The sequence below is a fragment of the Puma concolor genome, unplaced genomic scaffold, assembly GCF_028749965.1.
Source record: "Puma concolor isolate L17-30 unplaced genomic scaffold, mPumCon1.1.hap2 unalloc_scaffold_24, whole genome shotgun sequence".
Lineage (NCBI taxonomy): Eukaryota > Metazoa > Chordata > Mammalia > Carnivora > Felidae > Puma > Puma concolor.
The window spans coordinates 305,684-327,109 of record NW_028240230.1 but is presented as its reverse complement, the minus strand read 5'-3'; the positions used below and the strand labels follow the sequence as shown (position 1 = coordinate 327,109).

At 41.4% G+C, this 21,426-nt stretch overlaps 1 protein-coding gene, 1 long non-coding RNA gene and 1 pseudogene across 2 annotated transcripts in view; 1 reads left to right on the top strand and 2 right to left on the bottom strand.

Annotated features, from left to right (window-relative positions):
- The window catches only part of LOC147571499 (leucine-rich repeat-containing protein 37A2-like), a 28,306-nt gene extending 19,490 nt beyond the window's left edge, over positions 1-8,816 (bottom strand). Inside the window, exon 1 of the mRNA XM_086696326.1 lies at positions 8,742-8,816. Coding sequence (XP_086552452.1) covers positions 8,742-8,761 — 20 coding nt within the window. The 5' untranslated portion in view covers positions 8,762-8,816. The remainder of the gene's footprint in view (positions 1-8,741) is intronic.
- On the top strand, positions 3,685-8,843 carry LOC147571498 (uncharacterized). The gene is made up of 3 exons (XR_015247350.1): positions 3,685-3,962; positions 4,250-8,048; positions 8,744-8,843. It is a non-coding gene; the product is annotated as an uncharacterized LOC147571498 (long non-coding RNA).
- Positions 8,844-20,477: 11,634 nt separating this feature from the next.
- LOC147571497 (pleckstrin homology domain-containing family M member 1-like) overlaps positions 20,478-21,426 on the bottom strand; it is a 56,627-nt pseudogene continuing 55,678 nt past the window's right edge.

Sequence of the window (21,426 nt, the reverse complement as noted above, 5' to 3'; positions counted from 1 at the left end):
GAGAGAATCCCAAGCAGGCTCCATGCCCAGTGCAGAGCCTGACATGGGGCTTGATCCCATGACCGCAAGATCATGACCTGAGCCGAAATCAAGAGTCAGGCAGTTAACTGAGCCACCCAGGTGCCCTGAGACTTTAGAGATTTTAAAGCCCTGTTACAGGTGAATCAGTGAAAATGAGAAAGGTAGGACGTCTGAAAATTCATCCTTCCGTAAAAGCAACAACAACAACAACAACAACAACAACAACTAGCAAAAATGGTCAAAATCAACTTTCTCAGAACTTTGGAAATTTTAACCAATGGGCTTGCAGCAACCCGGAGAGCATGTATTAAAGAAAAAATTACTAATTTCTATAAGAACAGTGAGCTCTGTTGTTTTAACTTGTCCTCAACCTCTGCTCTCCATCCTGATGATAGCCTTAAAAATTGCCCGCATCCCAGGGGAACAAAATGGAGCTGAAGTTCCTTAAAGCCTCATTCCCAAAGAACAAACTGTCATTGTTTTACCTGTCTAGTGGGGTCCCTAAAAAACTTCACTTGAAAGCCTTGCCCTTGACCTCACTGAGAACTGCACAGTGCTAAAATAGCCTCTTCCCAAGGGGCATTTTTTTGAAAACAATTATAGATAAATGTTTTAATCTGGCAGCTATGTGAGGCAATTGATCACAAGACAAAAAATAGCCTAAACAAAAAGCCTAAAAGGGAAAAGCTGAGAAATGAGATGTCCATAGGGACTTTGAAATGCTCCAACATCTTCCTGGGTAACTAGAAGACCACAAGACATATTCCTGGGAATGTAGAAAAAAAACCTTAGCACTAATAAATGAGTTCAGCAAGGTTACAGGACACAAGATCGATATGTAAAAATTAGCTTTATTTCTATACATCAGCAATGACTATTCCAAAGATGAAATTAAGAAAACAATTCCATGTATAACAGTACTCAAAAGAATAAAATACTTAGGAAAACATTTAACCAAAGAAGTGCAAGAATCACACTAAAAACCACAAAACGTTGTTGAAAGAAATTAAAGAAGATTGAAATAAATGTAAAGATATGCCATGTTCACGGATCAGAGGAAAATATTGTTAAAATGGCACTATACCCCAGATTGAACTGTGGTTTCAGTATAATCCCTATCAAAACCCCAACTGACTTCTTTCCAAATATTGGCAAGCTAATTCTAAAATCTGTATGTCAATTCAAGGGACCGAGAATAGCCCAAAATGATCTTTAAAAAAAAAAAAAGTTTATCTATTCATTTTGAGAGACAGCGAGCATACACACCCGTGCAGAAGAGCAAACATGAGCGAGTGTGAGTGGGGAAAAGTGTGAGCAGGGGAGGGGCAGAGGGAGAAAGAGAGGGAGCATCCCAAGCAGGCTCCATGCTGTCAGTGCAGATGGCAACACGGGGTTCCATCTCACAAACCGTGAGGTCATGACCTGAGCTGAAATCAAGAGCCGGCCACTTAACCAACTGAGCTACCCAGGGGCTCCAAAACGATTTTGACAAAGAACAACCAAATGGGGAGACTCACACGCCCTGGTTTCAAAACCTACTTCAAAACTACAGTAATCACGGTGTGGTACTGGCATAAGAACAGACATGTAAGCTGATGGAACAGAACTGACAGTCCAGGAATAAATCCTCACATTTATGGCCCACTGATTTTCAACAAGGGTGCCAACACCATTCAATGTGGGAAGACTAGTGTTTTCAAATGATGCTGGGACAACCGTATATCCCCATACAAAATAATGGAGTTGGATTCCTACACTTCACACCATATATAAATATTAACTCAAAATGAGTCAAAGACCTAAATGGAAGAGCTCAAGCTATAAAACTCTCAGGAGAGAAATCTTTATGACCTTGGATTTAGGCAACAGTTTCTTAGACATGACACAAAAAGCACAACAAACCAAAGGAAAAATAGGTAAGCTGGACTTTATTTAAAAATAAAAAAACAACCCAAAACTATCATATGTCTGATACAAGTCTAGTATCCAGAATATCCAGAATATATAAAGAACTCTTAAAACTCAGGAAAAAGACAAATAATCTAATGTTTAAATGGGTAAAGGATTTGAAGAGACATTTCGCCAAAGAAAATACATGAATGGCCAATAAGCACATGAAAAGATGCTCAATGTCTTAGGTCATTAGGGAAATAGAAATCAAAGCTACAATGAGATACTACTCTACACTCACTAAGATGGCTATGATCGAACAGAGAGACAATGATAAGTGGTAGCAAGATTTGGGGAAACCAGAATCTTCATACATTGGTGGGAATGTAAGATGGTGCAGTCACTGTGGAAAACAGTTTGGCAGTTCCTCAAAAGGGTTAAATATAGAGTTACTACATGACCCAGCAATTCCACTCTTAGGTACGTACCCAAGAGAATTAAAAACATATGACCACACAAAAACTTGCACATGAATACTCATAGCAGCATTATTCATAAGAGCCAAAAAGTCAAAACAATCCAAATGTCCAATAACTCATGAATGGATGAACAAAATGTGATTGGAGCACCTGGGTGGCTCAGTCGGTTAAGCATCTGACTTTGGCTCAGGTCGTCATCTCACAGTTCATGAGTTCGAGCTCTACATCAGGCTCTGTGGTTTTGGATCCTCTGTCCCCCTCTCCCTCTGCCCCTTCCCCGCTTGTGTGGGCGCTCTCTTTCAAAAATAAATAAACATTAAAAAAAAGAATGAAGTACTGAAACATGCTACAACCGGATAAATCTTGAAGCCAACAAGCTATGTGAAAGAAACTAGACACACATTTCGATGAAATGTCCAGAATAGGCAAATCCATAGGGGCAGAAGGTAAATTAGTTGTTGCCAGGGGCCTGGGGGGAGGGGAGAATGGGGAGTAAAGGCTGATGGGTATGGTATTTCTTTTGAGGGGGGTGATGACAATGTTCTGGAATTAGCAGTGATTACTGTCTATCAAAGTATACCATTGCACTATATACTTTATAACGTTGCATATTCTATTATGCATATTCTATATCTCAATTTGAAAAAAAAAAAAAAAAAAGAACCACGTTGTGATAAATAGAGAACCAGTTGCCAGAAGATAAACATGTTAGTAGGTGGAGAAAAGGGGAGCGAAGATTCAAACTCTTCCACAACGGAGGTCAGAGGGAGTTAGCGGTGCGGCTGGGAGCCATGCGTTTTTGTTCCTGCCTTGGAAACTCCCCTATTCTTCCTATTCCAGCCCATTCTTCTACGTTTTTTCAGGCCCATTAACATGTCGGGTTTGTGTAACACTAGTTAATATCCAGTCAGACAATGTTATGAAGAGAAAGAACGTGAGTGTCACATGTCTGGTTAAACACAGTTCCTCAACCTTGAGGCTCTGAATGTCCTTTGGCTTTGAAACAATAACAATGGCATTCATACCTACAAGCTTACTGGTGGGCTCTGTGCAAGTAAGCTCTTCCACGTGTGTGTCTTCCCCTGCCCACTGCTCCCCCCCCCCCCCCACCCCGCGCCCACCCCCGGCTCCCTATTAAGAAAGACTATGAAGAGTTATGCAGCCAAAACAATTTAGTAGTTCGTTATCCTTCCCCCCAACTATCTCAGTGCTCTACCCCCACTGTCCCCCCCTCTTTCCTGGTAGCTCACCCATGGCCTTATACCCATCGGCTCAGTGCTTCCTCTTACCCAGGCAGCCCTCCTGCTGAGATGAATGCCCCGTGTTTATCTGTAGTGAAAACAAAATACAGGCCACTCCAAATTATCCTATTTCCTCCTGTCTTTAGTGCCGCCTTTTCTTCATGGAGCTATTGTGCCTGAGCCAAGGGGAGAGTGAGAACTGACCCGACAGGTTACCTCTGCTGGACCGACAGCAATTGTTTTTCCACAGACTGCGATACGAACGAACGGTGGACATTGCACTAGAGATCATCTCCATTTCCGTTCAATTCCCTCATCTTACAGATAAAAGGTGTGCTGACTCAGTCTATTGGCTTTTGGATATTCGTGGGCTTATCTTTATGGGAGTCAAACATAACAACAGTTATCCTCAAAGACTGTCTCATAATCAAAGTTGAAGAAATACTGTTCTAGGTATTCTTTTGTTTTTTAAAAAACTGTATCTTATTTGAAGAGGAAAACTCAAGTATTTTTGCAAAAGCTTTCTGTTGCAGAGCAACGGGACAGACTAAAGGTAGCTCACAAAATAAGGGAACATTTCTTACGTGTTATTTTTTTTTTCTCCAAATTCTTCTACAGAGGTCCAGACAGATGGGCTACGTTTCCTTTCTATTAACTGAGGAGACAGAGAAGACTTGAGGACTGAAGCTTGTCACCACTGTCCTGAATGTACTGAAATCCTAACAGCTTTAGCTGAAAAAATGTCCAAAGCAGGCAGTGAAAATAAATTTCAAATAGGACAAACTCCAAACTCTCTACGCTGGAATCCCAAGGCATGGAGGGAAAACTGGCTCGTTGGAGGAAAGCAGTTGAAGAGATAAGTGGAGTGATCTAGACCCTATTCCAGTCTGTTTGAAGTACCTGGGGATAGAATAACCCCTTTCCTTTATTCATCTACATAGGTCCATGAGCCATGAGAACGTGACTCCCCATGGGAAGCTCCTCAATGCAAGACATCTAAGGGCATCACGTAAATCCTTTCTCAGGGGTTGGGCGGGGGGAGGGGCGAAGCCTAAAGAATCTGAAATGGTGAGCCTATGTTTTAATTAAAGTTCTGAGAATAGCCTTGAAGAGGAGTTTCTGGCAGTGAGGACCAGCCCAAGAAGCAAGGGCCCTGGAATCAGGCAGACCTAGGTCTGAATTCTGGCTGTCACTTCCTGGTGAAGGGACTTAAGTAACGAACGTCTCCGAGTCCTTTTAGCAGCATTTACCTCATAAGGCAACTTGAGGATTAAAGGAAAGAGCATGTGCAAAGCACCTAGCATAAGGCTGGGCACAGAGTGGGTGCCTAGCAGTGACGATGTGATAGTTGCACCAGGCGGTGAGCAGGAAGCCTGGGGATGCCCATAGGTGGCATGGCCAGGAACTCCAGAAGCATAGGGAAAAGGAGCTCCCTGCTCGAAAGGTCCTATTCCAGTGAGAAGCTGACTCCAAGGGACGACGCCCAAAAGGCCAGTTGTCATTCAGGTCCTACCTAGTGCCAGGGAATGCGGAATTGTATTACTCGCGAAGCTTCTGAAGTGGTTCTGTCACTTATTGACAGTGTGAACCTAGGCAAGTCACCCGATGTCTCTGAGTTTCAAGTTCCTCATCCCCAAAATGAGGATAATACTACCTGTGTCACAAGAGTTGCTGGAAAAACGAAAATGAAGTGCCGTGTGAGGGGCCACGTCCGGAGCACTTCCCACGTGCCAGGCTCTATTCTAAGAGTTTAAGACACATTGTCTTACTTGCAGCACAAGCGAAAGGTCTTAGCATAGTGCCGGAGCGCAGTAAATACCTAATAGAGGTCGGTATTAAAGAAATGATATGGGGCGGAGGAGCAACTACCATGCTTCCCAGAGAAAGAAGATGCCTTGGTATATACGTGGGAAGACTCAGATGCAGCTGGGAGAAGAAAAGTAATAGTTGGGTATGACTATGGCAAAGCTTTTGAACTACCACACACGGAAAATAATAAAAGTTACCCTAAATCACCCCAAAAGGACAGCCCTGAGTTGTTATCTTCATCCTTAACGTTTATGCCTTTCTGAATCTGAGAAGAAGCTGCCAGGATTTCCAGTACATACCAAAAAGCGATGACAATATCCTGAAGTGTGTCAACTTTTGTGGGCACACAGCTGTCTAAAAGGAAGCAGATGCCGGTTGACTGGGGGAGCGTTAGGGCGTGTCTGTGACTGGGGCTCGAGTTTGCCTTCAGAGGGTGGCCACACCTACCTCAATGATATTCTCAACAATAATTCAACAGGGGCAAGGCTTAGATTTTCCTTATTCTCCCTTAGAGCTTATGTTCTTGGCACAATACGGATGCGCCACAGACGAGCCAGCATGTGAATGTGCTCTATCCCGATAAGGTACAGCCTTTCTACATCGTAGAGTCCTTCAGCTTCTAAAATCATGGAGCTCGTACTGTTAGAACCAATGAAGTGAATTTTTTAAAATAAGCCACCAGTCTGGACCTGTGTAGGTGAATGAAGGAGAAGCACTTTAAAGTCAGGAAAAAAAAAAAAAACTATACTTAACATTTAGGATTATCAACCACTGTTGGTTTTCCATAATATATTTCATTCCTGATTTCATCTGAAAGAAACAGGATTATTACTACCATTCAAAAAGTGGTACCTTATTAATAAACTCTTGGCATGGCTTTGAGGTGGATTTCAGATTCAAAATAGACTTTACCACACCGCTAACGTGTTCACTCAGTGTTTATCAATAACTTAAGAGGCTTCATTCAAAAAACTTACTGAGATATAATTACCTGAAACCCAGGGGTGAATCAAGGCCTTGTAGGGTCTGAACCTCATCTACTTTGGGAAATCCTGCCTCATCAAAACATGCAAAATTATGCGTACAGGAATTGCGAGGGTCCCTCCCAAGACTTTGGAAGGGGCCTATGTAAGTGAGGAGACCTGAAGTTTAAGCTTCAGTCAGTTCAAGATAAATCCACCTCAGCTGGGGCCCAAAAGGTTTACAAACTTATTTAATGCTGGAGAAAATACTGTTTCAACTTATAAACACCCCAGTAATAAGTCACATAGGTAATAACGTGACTGAATTCACGGGATGGCATCTCCCCTGCGCACGCTCTCTTTCTCTCAGAATAAATAAATAAACGTTAAAAAGAAAAAAGAAAAGAAAAGTTTGGCCCCAAACAAGGAGCCCAACCTCCAATACACACTTACTGTACTGTGATAATGTTTTGGAAGTTAACTGTGAATTCGTTTTAGTAGTACAGCTCTATTCAAACCACATTGAAAGGGCGGGCCTACACCGGCCGACTCCATCTTGTTCTGTGTCCTTCACCTTGACCACACCTCCTCCCCTTGAGTAACCCCCCCCCAACTGCCTAACAGGACTCTTCCCCAGGACCCTTCCCCAGCCAATCAGCTGAGGCCGCAGCCATTACCTCACCAACTGCCACTAGGCACCAGTAAAACCTTTGTCCTTTTGAAACTGGCTCTCTCTCCCGGGTATCTCACAGCTTCGACAGTGCAGGTAGGGGATTGAGCTCGAGCTAGCTCCAATAAAGGCTCTTTTGCTTTTACACCGGACTCGGCTCCCTGGCGGTATTTGGGGATCACGAATTCTGGGCATAACACACATGGCATGAGTATTAATTTATTCTCAATACCAGCTAGCTCTGGTTCTTTAATTACCTTTCTCTGTCATGTAAGATTGATGAGGGAGCATGGGGCAAGTTGAGGGCAAAATACAAATTAGCACATGCCCCCGCCCCAGGTGGGATATGTGTCATTCTGGCTGCTGGAGGACAAAGGAAAGGAAAGAAAACAAATGGTTAACTGATAGAGATCTCAGTCGGGCAAGACAGGGGTTTCCATCAGTTTACAAATATCTTAGTAAATTACAAGAAAAAGGCCATCTTTTTCTCCTTTTTCCAGTATGAAAGATTCTTGGGGACAGTCCCTGTATATTCTTTGTACCCCCGGTACTTAGTACATTGTCGACATAGAGTGCGCGTGGCACGGATTGTTTTTCAATGAATTCATTCATTGTTATCAACGGATTCCACCCTATTTTGTCCTGTATTGCCTACATAACTATGAAATTCAGATTCTTAGAAGAGACTCTTGGTGTTATAAGATGCTTAGTAGAGGTGGTGACTTTTAAGACATTATATTGACACCACTAAAACCTCTTGGTGGAGAAACTCAATGAGCCCGTTCTCTGGCATGCTGGCAAAACAAAAAACTGACCCTCAGTATTCTTTCCCCAAGTTAGGCATCAGCAAATTAATGAGAGAGGAGGCCCCTGCTCTTGGGCACCCGCAGGAACTTACTCCAGCTCCAGACACACCGTAAACACTTTCATCTAACGGAAGATAAGCTGTGAAATCGGATTTCTGAACCACAAGACAGTGAGCCAGTCTTTTCCAGCGTCTGCTTTAGTGGAGGGTCTTCAACCTTGAGTCTCAACATCCCCCTCAGGCCACTGAACATGCCCAGTATGATTTGCTTTTTGACAGAGAAATCACAGAATGTCCCTGCTGAAAGGGAGTCACACACTTCTTAACTGAAGAGTGGTCAGGAAAGAAAGCACATGGAGAGCAGTGCCCTGTGGCAGGTGTTCAGGAGTTCTTGCTGCTTTCCTGATGGCTGAGGAAGCACCCACACCTTTTGCTGCCTGGAGAACTCTGTGCTAAACTTAGTTCTTCGCAGTTCTCTTTTGCACAGGAAACTTGCACGTGAGCCAGAATCAAAGTTAAATTCAGAAGTGGATTTCAAGGACCACGCACACCTTGGGGAAGCATCACTGTCACGAATTCCCATGATAATACTGACTTGGGTGTTACTTGCTTGGGGCCTTCACTGCCCACACAAAGCTGGGTACGAGGGAGGGCAGAGAGTGCCATTTAGGAGTTAAGACAAGTCTCTTGGCCTCTTTGTACCTTAGTTTCCTCATTTGAAAAAAAAAATGGATTTTAAGACCTACTTTCCAGAATTCATACTGGGTTTATTAACACACACCTAACCAATCACTGTATGATATTTTTACATGTAGTTTTTTTTGGTTTTTTTTTTTACATGTATTCATTTTCTGTTTCACTTACAGCTTGTGTAAAAACTGCATTCCATGCCAGGCCTGAAATGTTCCAAAGTTCAGTTTGGTGAGTAAATTGCAACCAAGATTTCTACACACACCAAAAAAAAAAAAAAAAAAAAAAAAAAAAACCAAACCAAAACAAAACAACAACAAAAAAAAACAAGACACAAACGAAGAAGAAAAACAAGATATTTTCAGAATATTTATCCTTTGGCAGTGATTCTAATTTATAGATAACGAAACATAACCACAATACAATCTCCATACACTAAAGAAATCTCACTATGAAAGATGCTTGCCTTTTTAAAAAAATATTTGCATGAAAGATTTATACTTTCATGTTTATACATGTGGTGCATTAGATACAAATCAGTAAATGCTCAATAAATACTTGTGTTAAGTAAGTATTTTTTTCTAGAGAAGTAAGTTTATTTCTCTAGAAAAATGTTTCACAACTTTAGCACTGTTGAGATTTATGGTTGGATAATCTTTGTTATGGGGGGGGGGGTGCTGCCCTGTGAACTGTAGGGTGTGACAGCAGCCCTGGCCTCCACCCACTAGATGCCAGCAGCACATCTACAGTCTGACAATCACAAATGTCTCTAGACACTACTAAGTGTCACCTGGATGCAAAAGCACCCTGGCAGAGAACTGCTGCTCTAGAACGATTCACTCTGACCTCTATAATAACTCTCACACCAAACTTTGCCACAGACAAAAAAGATTTGCTACATAATTTTAGTAGCTTTCGACTAATAAAGTTTCATTCATTCAAAGTGAATAACAAAGAGGTTTACAATTAAGTTTAATAAAAATTCCAAATATAATGAAATTATATTTGTAACTTACATAAACTGCAAAAAAGGTAGGGATTCAAATGCACGTCTTTCAATATATTGTATTTTATTGCAGGATAAATCTCTAGGAAAAGGAAAAGGAAAATATTGCCTCAATTAGCTATAAGATATCTAATTAGTAGGATGATAGTATTGAATAAGTAGCTTTTGGCTAAACTCTGAGTATTAGGAATTGTTATTTGAACCTTCCAGAGCCCCTAACCCTGCCCTCACCTTTCTTAAGAGTCTCACCTTTGTGATCTTCATACATAAAACATACAACTATAGATCTTGATAGATCTTGGAAGTAATCTTTCCTGAGAGCAGAAGAATTGATTAAATGACTTTCTGTGGCCTCATCAATTTCTAAATTATGAGCTCAAAGTTGTGATCTCCACATATAATTTCTAATATTAAAAGGGATATTCTCACATTAGCACACCTTCCTGGTTTCGTTGTATTTCTCGACACCAAGTCAATACCAGAAGAGATAAAAGATACCTTTTCATTTAACTTGAAAAGAAGTTACTCCTCTAATCAATACCTAACTTTGAACGAACTCAGAATTATATTATCATATTAATAGAAATTTATTTTTGGTTGTACATTGCCTAAACGCTCTATGAATTTATCAACTGCTTCAGTTGCAAGTGGGGCCAACAAAAAAACAACATGGTACTGGATTTTTATTTGGAAACACCCATTCTTGATTATAGTTGACCCTCTTATTTCCATTGATTTCAGCCGAGTCCCTCACTTTCCACCTACATGGGTACCACCATCTTCTGGCTGGCATTGTCATCTCTGGTCTCTCCCATTCTAATCTATACTGCACACAGTCACCAGATTAATTCTCCAGGAGTGGTTCTCAAATATCAGAGTCACTTGGGAACTTACTCAAGATGCAAATTCTCAGCTCTACTCCGGACTGAGTGAATCAGGAACTGTGGAGGTGGAACCTGTGTTCTGACAAGGCCTCCAAGTGACCCTGGTGCAGTCTAAAGTTTGTCCTAGAGCACTGCTGTGATAACACGGTAGCTTGGCATATTATCCAAGGCCTTCAAAATCCTAAATCTGGCTCTAGTTTCCTACTCTACAGATACCAAAGAAATTTCTCCTGCATTTTGCCTTTCACTCACTCTATTTTGCAAGCATATTCTTCCCAAGATGTCTATCCGATGACACGTCATAGCCATTCAAGGTTCTGTTCAAACAGCATTTCTCTAGTAACTTCCCTGATCCAACTTGAAGTCTTCCCCCCTCTTCTATGTTCCAAAAACAACTTATACTTCTCATTGCCCAAATCCATTTCTTCCCCTCCCCCTCTCCTCCTCCTCCTTCTTCTCCTTCTTTGAATTTTTTAAAGTAGACTCCACGCCCAACCTGGGGCTTGAACTCACGACCCTGAGATCAAGAGTCGCATGCTCTACTGACTCAGCCGGTCAGGTGCCCCAGTTTCTTCTTAATATAGTTATTCTGGCATTCCATTTCCTCTGGGCATAAACTCCATGAAAGTATGGACTAGTCTTGCTCATCTGCGTTGTCTACTGTGTTTAAAACTGATGCATGGACAAAGAACAAACTCAAATATTTATAAAATAAATTAACAGCTGGGTAGTGAGTAGAAGGAGCAAAATGACTGAAAAGAAATGTGGTTTTATGACTTTGTGGCTCCCGCTTCTGCACTCTGTCAGTGCTTCATCATCCATTTAGTGCTTATGCGTTATGGTTTAAGCTTCTGTTTATTTTCCCTGTGAAATCATGAGTTCCTACAAGGGTGGGAAGCCTGTCTTAACCATCTGCGTGCCTATGGTACTGGGCATAGGGCCCGTCACATTCTTTTTTAGGTTTTGATTCACATTTTTTTTGAATGAATGAATGAGAACACTTCACCTAACATGAAATAATTGGCTTACAAAGTACCTCATAGTAGAAATAATGAAAGGCCCAATCCATTGCGCAGTTTGTCTCTTTTGTTTTTCTCCAAACTGTGTTTGTAACGTTTGGAGCCCAGATGGCAGAGGTAGCCAAGAAGACCAATACAAAGTGGTTGTCCCCTAAGACTTGGAAGGTTTGATAATTTGAAGGACTATTTTTAGTGTCATATGAGATTCCTTTTACTCACTACCCTTAAGCCTTCTACATTTGCAAGAAGAATCTATTTTCTAAAGCACATCATTAATAAGGATTAATGAGGGGCGCCTGGATGGCTTAGTCGATTGAGCATCTGACTTCGTTCGGTTCAGGTCATGATCTCACTGTTCATGAATTCGAGCCCCGCATCGGGTTCTGGGCCAACAGCTCAGAGACTGAAGCCCGCTTCGGATTCTGTGTCTCCCTCTCTCTCTGTGCCTACCCTGCTCATACTCTGTCTCTCTCTCTCTCTCTCTCTCTCTCTCTCTCTCTCAAAAATAAATAAACATTAAAAAATTTTTAAAAAAAGGATTAATGAAATACACAGCTTTGGATGGCATGGGCAAAGAATAAACACTGAACCTCCATAGCAAAGAACATTAGTATCTCTGTATGTCTAATGTACAGAGATATATGCAAACATTTCTTCCTTGACAATGAGGCTGGAGAGATGTTTATTCTGTAATTAGCAAAGTTAGAGGCATTTCTGATGTTTGTTTAGTGTAAACATTTCTAACTATACCACTTAACCATCATTATATTTTTAAAGATTTCATTTTTTTTAAGTAATCTCTATACCTAACATGGGGCTCTAACCTACAACCTCGAGATCAAGAGTTGCAGACTCTAATGACTGAGACAGCCACGTGCCCTTTAGCCATCTTTTTTTTAATGTTTATTTATTTTTGAGAGAGACAGAGACAGAGCATGAGTGGGGGAGGGGCAGAGAGAGAGGGAGACAGAATCTGAAACAGGCTCCGGGCTCTGAGCTGTCAGCACAGAGCCCGACACGGGGCTCGAACCCACAAACTGTGAGATCACGACCTGAGTCAAAGTCAGACGCCCAACCAACTGAGCCACCCAGGAGCCCCAACCCCTTAACCATCATTTTAAACATCTATTTTTATGGTGGCATAAGCATTTCCACACCGATCACAGGAATCTGCTCCTGAAGCCAAGAGCACACTGTATGTTAGCTAACTTAACAATAAATTACATAAAAAATAATAATAAAAAAATAAACTAATAAAATTTCCCACACTGAAATCCCTAATCTGTTCTCTTGATAATTTAATATGTACTTGGTAATACTGCTTACATAATTCACCTGCTTAAATATTTCATATTTAAATATTTCATTTAGATTAAATTATTTAAAAATTCTGGGTTAATGGCATTCAAATTAATGTAAGTGTTCTATATTTTCTTGTCTTGTAGGTGACAATTTGAGGTTAACTTCAATTCCTCTCATTTCACCAAGCCAACTGTTTCAAACCTTTTCTGTAAAGGCCACACAGTAAATATTTTAGGCTTTGCAGGCCATATATGGTCTCTGTCACATATTCTGTTTCTTTCTCTTCTTTTCTCTTTTACAGCCTTTTAAGAACATGAAAATCATTCTGAACTCATAGGTTGTATCAAGACAGACCATACACAGGATTTGATCCATGGGCCATAAATAATAAATATAAATAAAGGCAGATGGTATATGAACACTTACATAACAAGGTTCATATGGGTGTCCATAATTGCTCAGACCTCATTACCCCTTTTCCTCTACAACTGAAGGGCTTTTTCCTAGATCTTGTCTATAAAATTAAAAAGTTGAGGGGCGCCTGGGTGGCGCAGTCGGTTAAGCGTCCGACTTCAGCCAGGTCACGATCTCGCGGTCCGTGAGTTCGAGCCCCGCGTCAGGCTCTGGGCTGATGGCTCGGAGCCTGGAGCCTGTTTCGGATTCTGTGTCTCCCTCTCTCTCTGCCCCTCCCCCGTTCATGCTCTGTCTCTCTCTGTCCCAAAAATAAATAAACATTGAAAAAAAAATTTAAAATTAAAAAGTTGAAAATGCATAGGAGGTATTTAATGCTAGAGATGGGCTGGGTCCCCACAGACTTACAGAGTTATAGAATTTAATAGAGAGAATTATAGAATTCTACTGTTAGAAGAAATTGTTGCAATTATCTAACTTGAACCCTGTATTTTTTAATAAATAATATAACTAAAAACTCATAATAAATGATGAACTGATTAACTTACAAATACTGGAGGGATAGCAGGTCTTCAAATGTGTCTTTATGTAATTCGGTCAGATAATTTTCACTGAGAATTCTGCAAAATGAAAAGGTCATTTCTGTGTCAAAATGCAAAATAACTACAACAATTTGCTACACAGGACCGCTAGATGTGAGAGAAACCTGGGTAATGGTGCCACCAAATACACTAATTCTTATTTAATGTAGGGATGGCGACCTCTGCTGTTTGATTCATATCTTTTCTTCTCACATACTCCTTTCCCTCTCTCTCTCTCTCTCTCTCTCTCACACACACACACACACACACCCCTATCCACTCTTCACACCAAAATGTACATTTAATGCCTACTCTCTGGATCACAAAATCTCTGTTAGAACCCAGCCCTGAGTGGCAAAAACATGGACAGAACTGCCACTTCCTCCTCTCTTTTCCCAAATTTTATTGTGGAAGCCCTATTTATAACCATATCAGTGCTACGAGTAAGGCCATCTAATTTTTTTCCCCAACCAAAAAGTATCTGTGAGAACTAAAAATGTGCATAAAATGCACATAACATAAATGCTCAGTTTAATAAGTATGGAGTAAATACCCGTGTAACACTATTTGTTCATTCTACTGTTGGTGGATACTAGATTTTTCTAATTTTTAGTTATTATAAACAGTGCTGCTTTGAACATTTTTCTGTTTATATCCTAGTACACATTTGCCTAAGTTTCTCCAGGATTTAACAGGGGTACAAAATTGCCTTCCTAAGAGGTTGTGCTATTTCAAGCTGGCAGATTGAAACATGCCAAGTCTCTACCAAACTCCAAACTCCACCAAAGTCCCTAAGAATGATTAGAAAAGATACAATTAGAAAATCCACAACCTTAGCTCAAAGCCAAGGGAGTAGCTCTATAAACACTCCCCACCAGAAATGCCTTGGAGCCACCTACAGGGTGATTAGCTGGGATACTGCAGTAGGACCAAGGACAGCACATCAACCCCACATCCTTCCTCCTGGGATCTGGCAGCAAAGGGTGTTTTCTTCCAGGCAGGAGCCATTGGTGTTAGAAGGGGGCAGGGTCCCAGAACCCTGGAGGAAGGGTCTACACTCTGACTAGCCATTAGAAGTCACCTCCCACCTCTTCTTTAACTCTCAGGGGGACCTGTCACCAATAACAAGCCCCGTGGTTCATTTCACCTCTTCCTTAGGACCAGAAAACAGAAGCAAGTCAAATCTCAACTACAAAGATAAATTGCACTCAGGAATGACCATGTGGAGTGAGAAAGCCAATTCCATTCAGGACAGAAAATAAAAAACAAATATAACAGCTTATAGTCAATGACACAGTTAACAGAGAAAACACAAAAGGATTTGAGAATACCAACATTAATGGGGCACCTGCGTGGCTCAGTCGGTTAAGCATCCGACTTCGGCTCAGGTTGCAGTCCATGGGCTCAAGCCCTGCACTGGGCTCTGGGCTGAAGCTCAGAGCCTGGAGCCTGCTTCAGATTCTGTGTCTCCCTCTCTCTCTGCCCCTCCCCAACTTGCACTCTGTCTCTCACTCTCTCTCTCTCTCAAAAATAAACACTATAAAAAATTTGGAATAGCATCATTAATATATCCTCAGATAGAGGTAAACAGTACATCTAATAAAAAGAACCAACTCAAGATTATATGAATGAAAAGTATTATCATTAGTAAAAAACTCAGTCTATGAGCAGCAGAAATGGTCGTTGAATAAATTAGAAAACTTGAGGGGCGCCTGGGTGGCTCAGTCGGTCAAGCGGCCGACTTCAGCTTAGGTCATGATCTCGCGGCCCGTGAGTTCGAGCCCCGCGTCAGGCTCTGGGCTGATGGCTCAGAGCCTGGAGCCTGCTTCCAATTCTGTGTCTCCCTCTCTCTCTGCCCCTCCCCCATTCATGCTCTGTCTCTCTCTGTCTCAAAAAGAAAAATAAAACGTTAAAAAAATTAAAAAAAAATAAATTAGAAAACTTGAGAGATCTGGCCACTGATTTCTTACCAATACTTGAAATTATATGTATTTATTATATTTACATATTTGTTTTTATATTATATATTTGTAAACCCCTTGACAAGTGGGATATTTGGTCAGTTTTGTTCTTGAGCTTATATCAATGGCATGTAAAACAGTTCCTGGGACATAGGAGATGCTCCATAAATATTTGTTGAATGAATTCAGAAAGTGACAGGTATCAATTTGCAAATATACTACTTTTAATTAAAACAAATCATTCATTTATCATCATTTATGAGAATAAGTACAACTTCACAGGAAAACACATGTCTTTCTCCACCTCCACCCCAATTTGTGACTCAATATTTTGAGACAAGAACCTTTTGAGAATTTCATAAAAGCTATGGAATGGACCCTTTCCCTAGAAAACTGCACTTTCTTGAATACGTGCAAAGGTGTGCATGCAATTTCAATTTGCAGACCATCCCTTTAGGGCTCACGTCCGTGAATAGAATGGACTGAATTTGTGGGTGCCAAACTTGGATGGAAAATAAAATCACATCTCTATTTTCACAAACCTCTAACTAGAATTAGCATTTCCTTCCATTATGAATGTAGGCAACAAACCACAGATTAGTATAGTTAATTTGGTCCCCAGCAGAAATCAGATATTTTCATATCACATATTTGGCGTGGATATCTCAAAATATCATTTATTTTCATCAGTACCTTGAAGTTATAATAGTTAGTAGGCCTACCATTATATTTTGTTATTTAATATTCTAACAGAAGCAGATTTATTGCTATATCACTAATCTTTTTAAAAAATTTTTGAAAACTCTATTTCCACATAATTTCCTTTTCCTATATATTTTAACTTATTATACATTTGAAAACATTATCTCAAGAACATAAGCTTCTGCAGATCATCAACCGATATATAGAAGGGTGCCTGGGTGGCTCAGTCTGTTAAGTGTCCAACTTCAGCTCAGGTCATGATCTCACGGTTCGTGGGTTCGAGCCCCACATTGGGCTCTCTGCTGACAGATCAGAGCCTGGAGCCTGCTTCCAATTCTGTGTCTCCCTCTCTTTCTGCCCCTCCCCTGTTCATGCTCTGTCTCTCAGCAATAAATAAATGTTAAAAAAAATTTTTTTTTAAAAATTGATATATAGAAAAAAAGGTTAAAAATCCTGCCCCAGGGGACTATTGACCCATAGTTAAAAACTTCTGTCTTACAAGGCATAACCCTCAAGCTGAATTAGAAATCATCAAATCTTGGGGCACCTGGGTGGCTCAGAGCCTGCTTTGGACTCTGTGTCTCCCTCTCTCTCTGCCCCTTCCCTGCTCGCTAGCTCTCTCTCTCTCTCTCTCAAAAATAAATAAACATTTAAAAATTTTTTAAGAATCATCAAATCTTACCAGATTCATGTTCTAGTATATAAACTACCAAATACATGCTTTTCAAAAAATATTTTTTTAATTTCAGTTTATTTTTTTAATAGGTAATATATATTTGCATGGCTCAGAATTCCAAAGGTATATAATACACAATTCAAAGTTTTTCTCCTACCCCTGTCCCTCAGCCTACCCACTCTCTCCACTCTCTCTTGTTTCTTGTGCCAAATTACTTTCATTTTTCTTACAAGTTCGGGAAATAAGATCTCCAAGTTAGATACCATCATGAGAAAATATAAACTATATATAGTATTTAAGAAATTCATAAAATTCATAAGAAAACAACTACCTTATTCTACCATTTGTCCCTTACCAGTAAGGTTGTCAGACTAAGGGGCAGGGGGGAATCTACTTCAGGGGGATCATAATCCCTACATTTAGATTACTATGACTGTTATGTCTTTTATTATTAATTCAGAAGTCATTTATGACTTATCTACCCAAGTTGAACTAATGATATGACACACAATCTGTCATGAAAAATGCCAGTCAATTACTTTGAGTATAATATTGTTTCCAAAATTACTTGTGTCTACACTGACTTTTTCTACAAATCAATTAAAAAAAAAAAAAAAAAAGATAACAGGGGCGCCTGGGTGGTGCAGTCGGTTAAGCGTCCGACTTCAGCCAGGTCACGATCTCGCGGTCCGTGAGTTCGAGCCCCGCGTCAGGCTCTGGGCTGATGGCTCAGAGCCTGGAGCCTGTTTCCGATTCTGTGTCTCCCTCTCTCTCTGCCCCTCCCCCGTTCATGCTCTGTCTCTCTCTGTCGCAAAAATAAATAAACGTTGAAAAAAAAAATTAAAAAAAAAAAGATAACAAAAAAATTGGCAAAGGACAGAAAATTCAGACAAGAAACACAAATGCCCAGGAAACATACAGAGATATTTAAATGTATAAGTAATCAGAAAAATTCAAATTCAGAAGGGACCCATTTTATTCACCCACCAGATCAGCCAAGAAATGGAGAATATCCAAGAGTGGGAGGGTAGGAGGAAATGAATGCTGTCATGGTGTATGGATTGGTGTGTAAATTGGCACAACTTTTTTGAGGGCAATTAAAATTGTATATATCGACATCGTCTTCATCCCAACAATTCCATTTCCAGGGATCTATTCTACAGAAATACCCACCCACGTACACAAAGATGCATGTATGAGGTGGTCCATGCAGCAATGCATGTAATAAGAAAACTGGACACAGCCTAAACATCCATCAAGAGGGGAATTATTAAATCGTAATACACTCATACTATGGAATATTATGCAGCAGCTTGCATGGATGGGGTAACCCTCTATGTACTGGAAGAAAAAAAGTCTAAGACATACCACGAAGCAAAAGAATCGAGTTGTAGGATGTTACAATTTCTGTAAAAAAAAGATAAGAAAATCACACAACAAACCTATTTTGCTGGAAATATGTATGTAGGCAAATGCATGGAAAAAGGTCTGGAAGGATATATACTAAATCCAGAGTAGTGGCTATCCCAGCAGTGGGGGGATTAGAACATAAGGCAGGTGTTCACTATATCTGTTATTTCATCAAAAAAAATTTTTTTTAATGTTTACTTATTTTTGAGACAGAGAGAGAGGGAATGAATGAGCAGGGGAGGGGCAGAGAGAGAGGGAGACAGAATCCGAAGCAGGCTCCAGGCTCTGAGCTGTCAACACAGAGCCCAACGTGGGGCTTGAACCCACGAACCGTTGAGATTATGACCTGAGCCGAAGTTGGACACTTAAACGAATAAGCCCCCCAGGCCCCCCGTTATTTCATTTTTATATATTGAGACTATAATCATGTATTCCTTGTATAATGGAAAATAAGTTGAAATTGATTCTAATTTTAAAGGGAACCTGCCAAATTTAATTTTTAAAATAAACACAGATGGGGCGCCTGGGTGGCTCAGTCGGTTAAGCGGCCGACTTCAGCTCAGGTCATGATCTCGCAGTCCGTGAGTTCGAGCCCTGCGTCGGGCTCTGTGCTGACAGCTCAGAGCCTGGAGCCTGTTTCAGATTCTGTGTCTCCCTCTCTCTGACCCTCCCCCGTTCATGCTCTGTCTCTCTCTGTTTCAAAAATAAATAAACGTTAAAAAAAAAATTAACACAGAATTGCAATCAGTAGAGGTTGAGTTGGGATATGGAAGGGGAAACACCTTTCCTCAGAGCTACTGACTTCAAAGTTCTGGACCAAGAAGGACCTTAGAATGCAGTTAGTTTTTTTGTTTTTGTTTTTGTTTTTTTGTTTTTTTTTTTTTTTGTATTCGTATTTGGAGAGAATATACTCACAGTTTCTCAGCCCAACGGTATCCCTTCCATACATTTTCATCAATGTAAGAAATAGAGTTTCCTTGGAAATTTCTGTGAAGAAACACAGTTCAGATCCTTGAATAGGTAGGAAAGGAATGAACGGAATAAATAAGAGAATCACTGGCAACCCTGTGGGGAATATTCCAATGCAGTAAATGCCAACTTTCTACTTTCTGCAGCTATCAGCATCCCAGGTGGTGCAATTAATAAAGAGCTAGCGTGGGGCCAATGGCACAAACAAGGCAGCTCCTTAGAACCTGAACCTCCTATTTGTTCCATTCCTTGGGTAGATAATGCCTGTTAATTACTCTGGAGTATTTTCTTTTAGAAATTATATTGGCGAGGAGAGAGGGAAGATGGCGGCGTAGGAGGACGCTGGGCTCACCGCGCGTCCTGCTGATCACTTAGATTCCACCCACACCTGCCTAAATAACCCAGAAAACCGCCAGAGGATTAGCAGAACGGAGTCTCCGGAGCCAAGCGCAGACGAGAGGCCCACGGAAGAGGGTAGGAAGGACTGCGAGGCGGTGCGCGCTCCACGGACTGGCGGGAGGGAGCCGGGGCGGAGGGGCGGCTGGCCGGCCAAGCAGAGCCCCCGAGTGTGGCTGGCAAAAGCTGAGGGGCCTGACGGACTGTGTTCCGACAACAAGCGCGACTTAGCGTCTGGGAGGTCATAAGTTAACAGCTCTGCTGTTGTGCGCGTTGTGAATAACTGGTATTTGGTGAGCCAGGGGAGAGAGCACCAGAATAAGCTGTGAATGAACTTAATAGTCTAAGCCCCTTGAAGATACGTTGTCCGGTTTCCAGAGACTGACTGTATCAGGGAAATGAGGGAAAGACGCCCCATTCACCCTACTTTGCCCATTTGTGTCTTGCAGAAATCCTGGCTACCACGAGGGACTCTGGCTTCAGTCCTGCTTCTCTCGCCCGTGGCCCCTGTTGTCTGTAGATAAATTCTGAACTGTTTACGTTTTAGTTCCTTACCACGTGGCTAGAACTGGTCATGGATTTCTACATTTCAATATGAGAAAAACAAGTATTTTACAAGCAATGCTGAGAAGCCAGTATCGGAAAGTAAACTTTGTAGGTGGCCTGAGGCAGGACGGCGTTCACTCTGTGACAACCTCACACAGTGTCTCACTCTCGTCACCCAGCTCTTCAGTAGTGGAATCTGTGGCCTTCTCTGCTGTGGCTTTGCCAGCCTCCCTGGGAAAAGGAGAAGAATGCCAAGGCTTTGACTGTCGAAAGGAACAATTCGACTCTTCATAATTTCCCCATTTTAGAGAAAATCTTCCCCAATCACGTACCCTAGTTCCATGTGGAAAATCTCTTCTTCCTGAGAAGAATCCTTGTGTAGCTTCTGTGCCATGTTTTTATTGCGTGTGGCATTGAGAGGTCTGTACATGTCCCTAAGCCAAAGTGGCCGCCTTCTCCAGAAAAAGCCCTCCTAGAAAACAGAAAGGACAATGTTAGGTCCGTTTCCCCTGCCTTCTCCAGCCACGGTACTTTATCCTCCTCAGATTTACCTGAATGTCACTTTCCTTTGAGCATCTGTTATGCAGCCCAGATCCAAAGCAGCCCCTTGAAGGAAACACACACACAGACAATTAGTGATTCGTACCATTTTCCATGCCTCTCACAATGTATTTCTCCAGTCTTATTAGCAAGCAAAATCAACACAGACCTGGGATCTCAGAAATAATTCCATACATGCTGGGCTTTCAGAATTGTCCTGTGTCTGTCCATAATGGCCCCACAGTGTCCCTGGGAGACCTTTGTATGTAACTTGACATGAAGTATAGGCAGGATTTTCACCCTGCTCCCCTTCTGGCCCTTGGCCAAGTGCCCTTGTGCAGTCAACAAACTGGGTGACCACACGGCAGAAGCACCTAACTCTCTCCAGAAGCATTTTACATCCGTCCCCGCCAGGCTTAGCCTCCCAGGCATCATTTGCTGGCGGGTGGGGAGGTT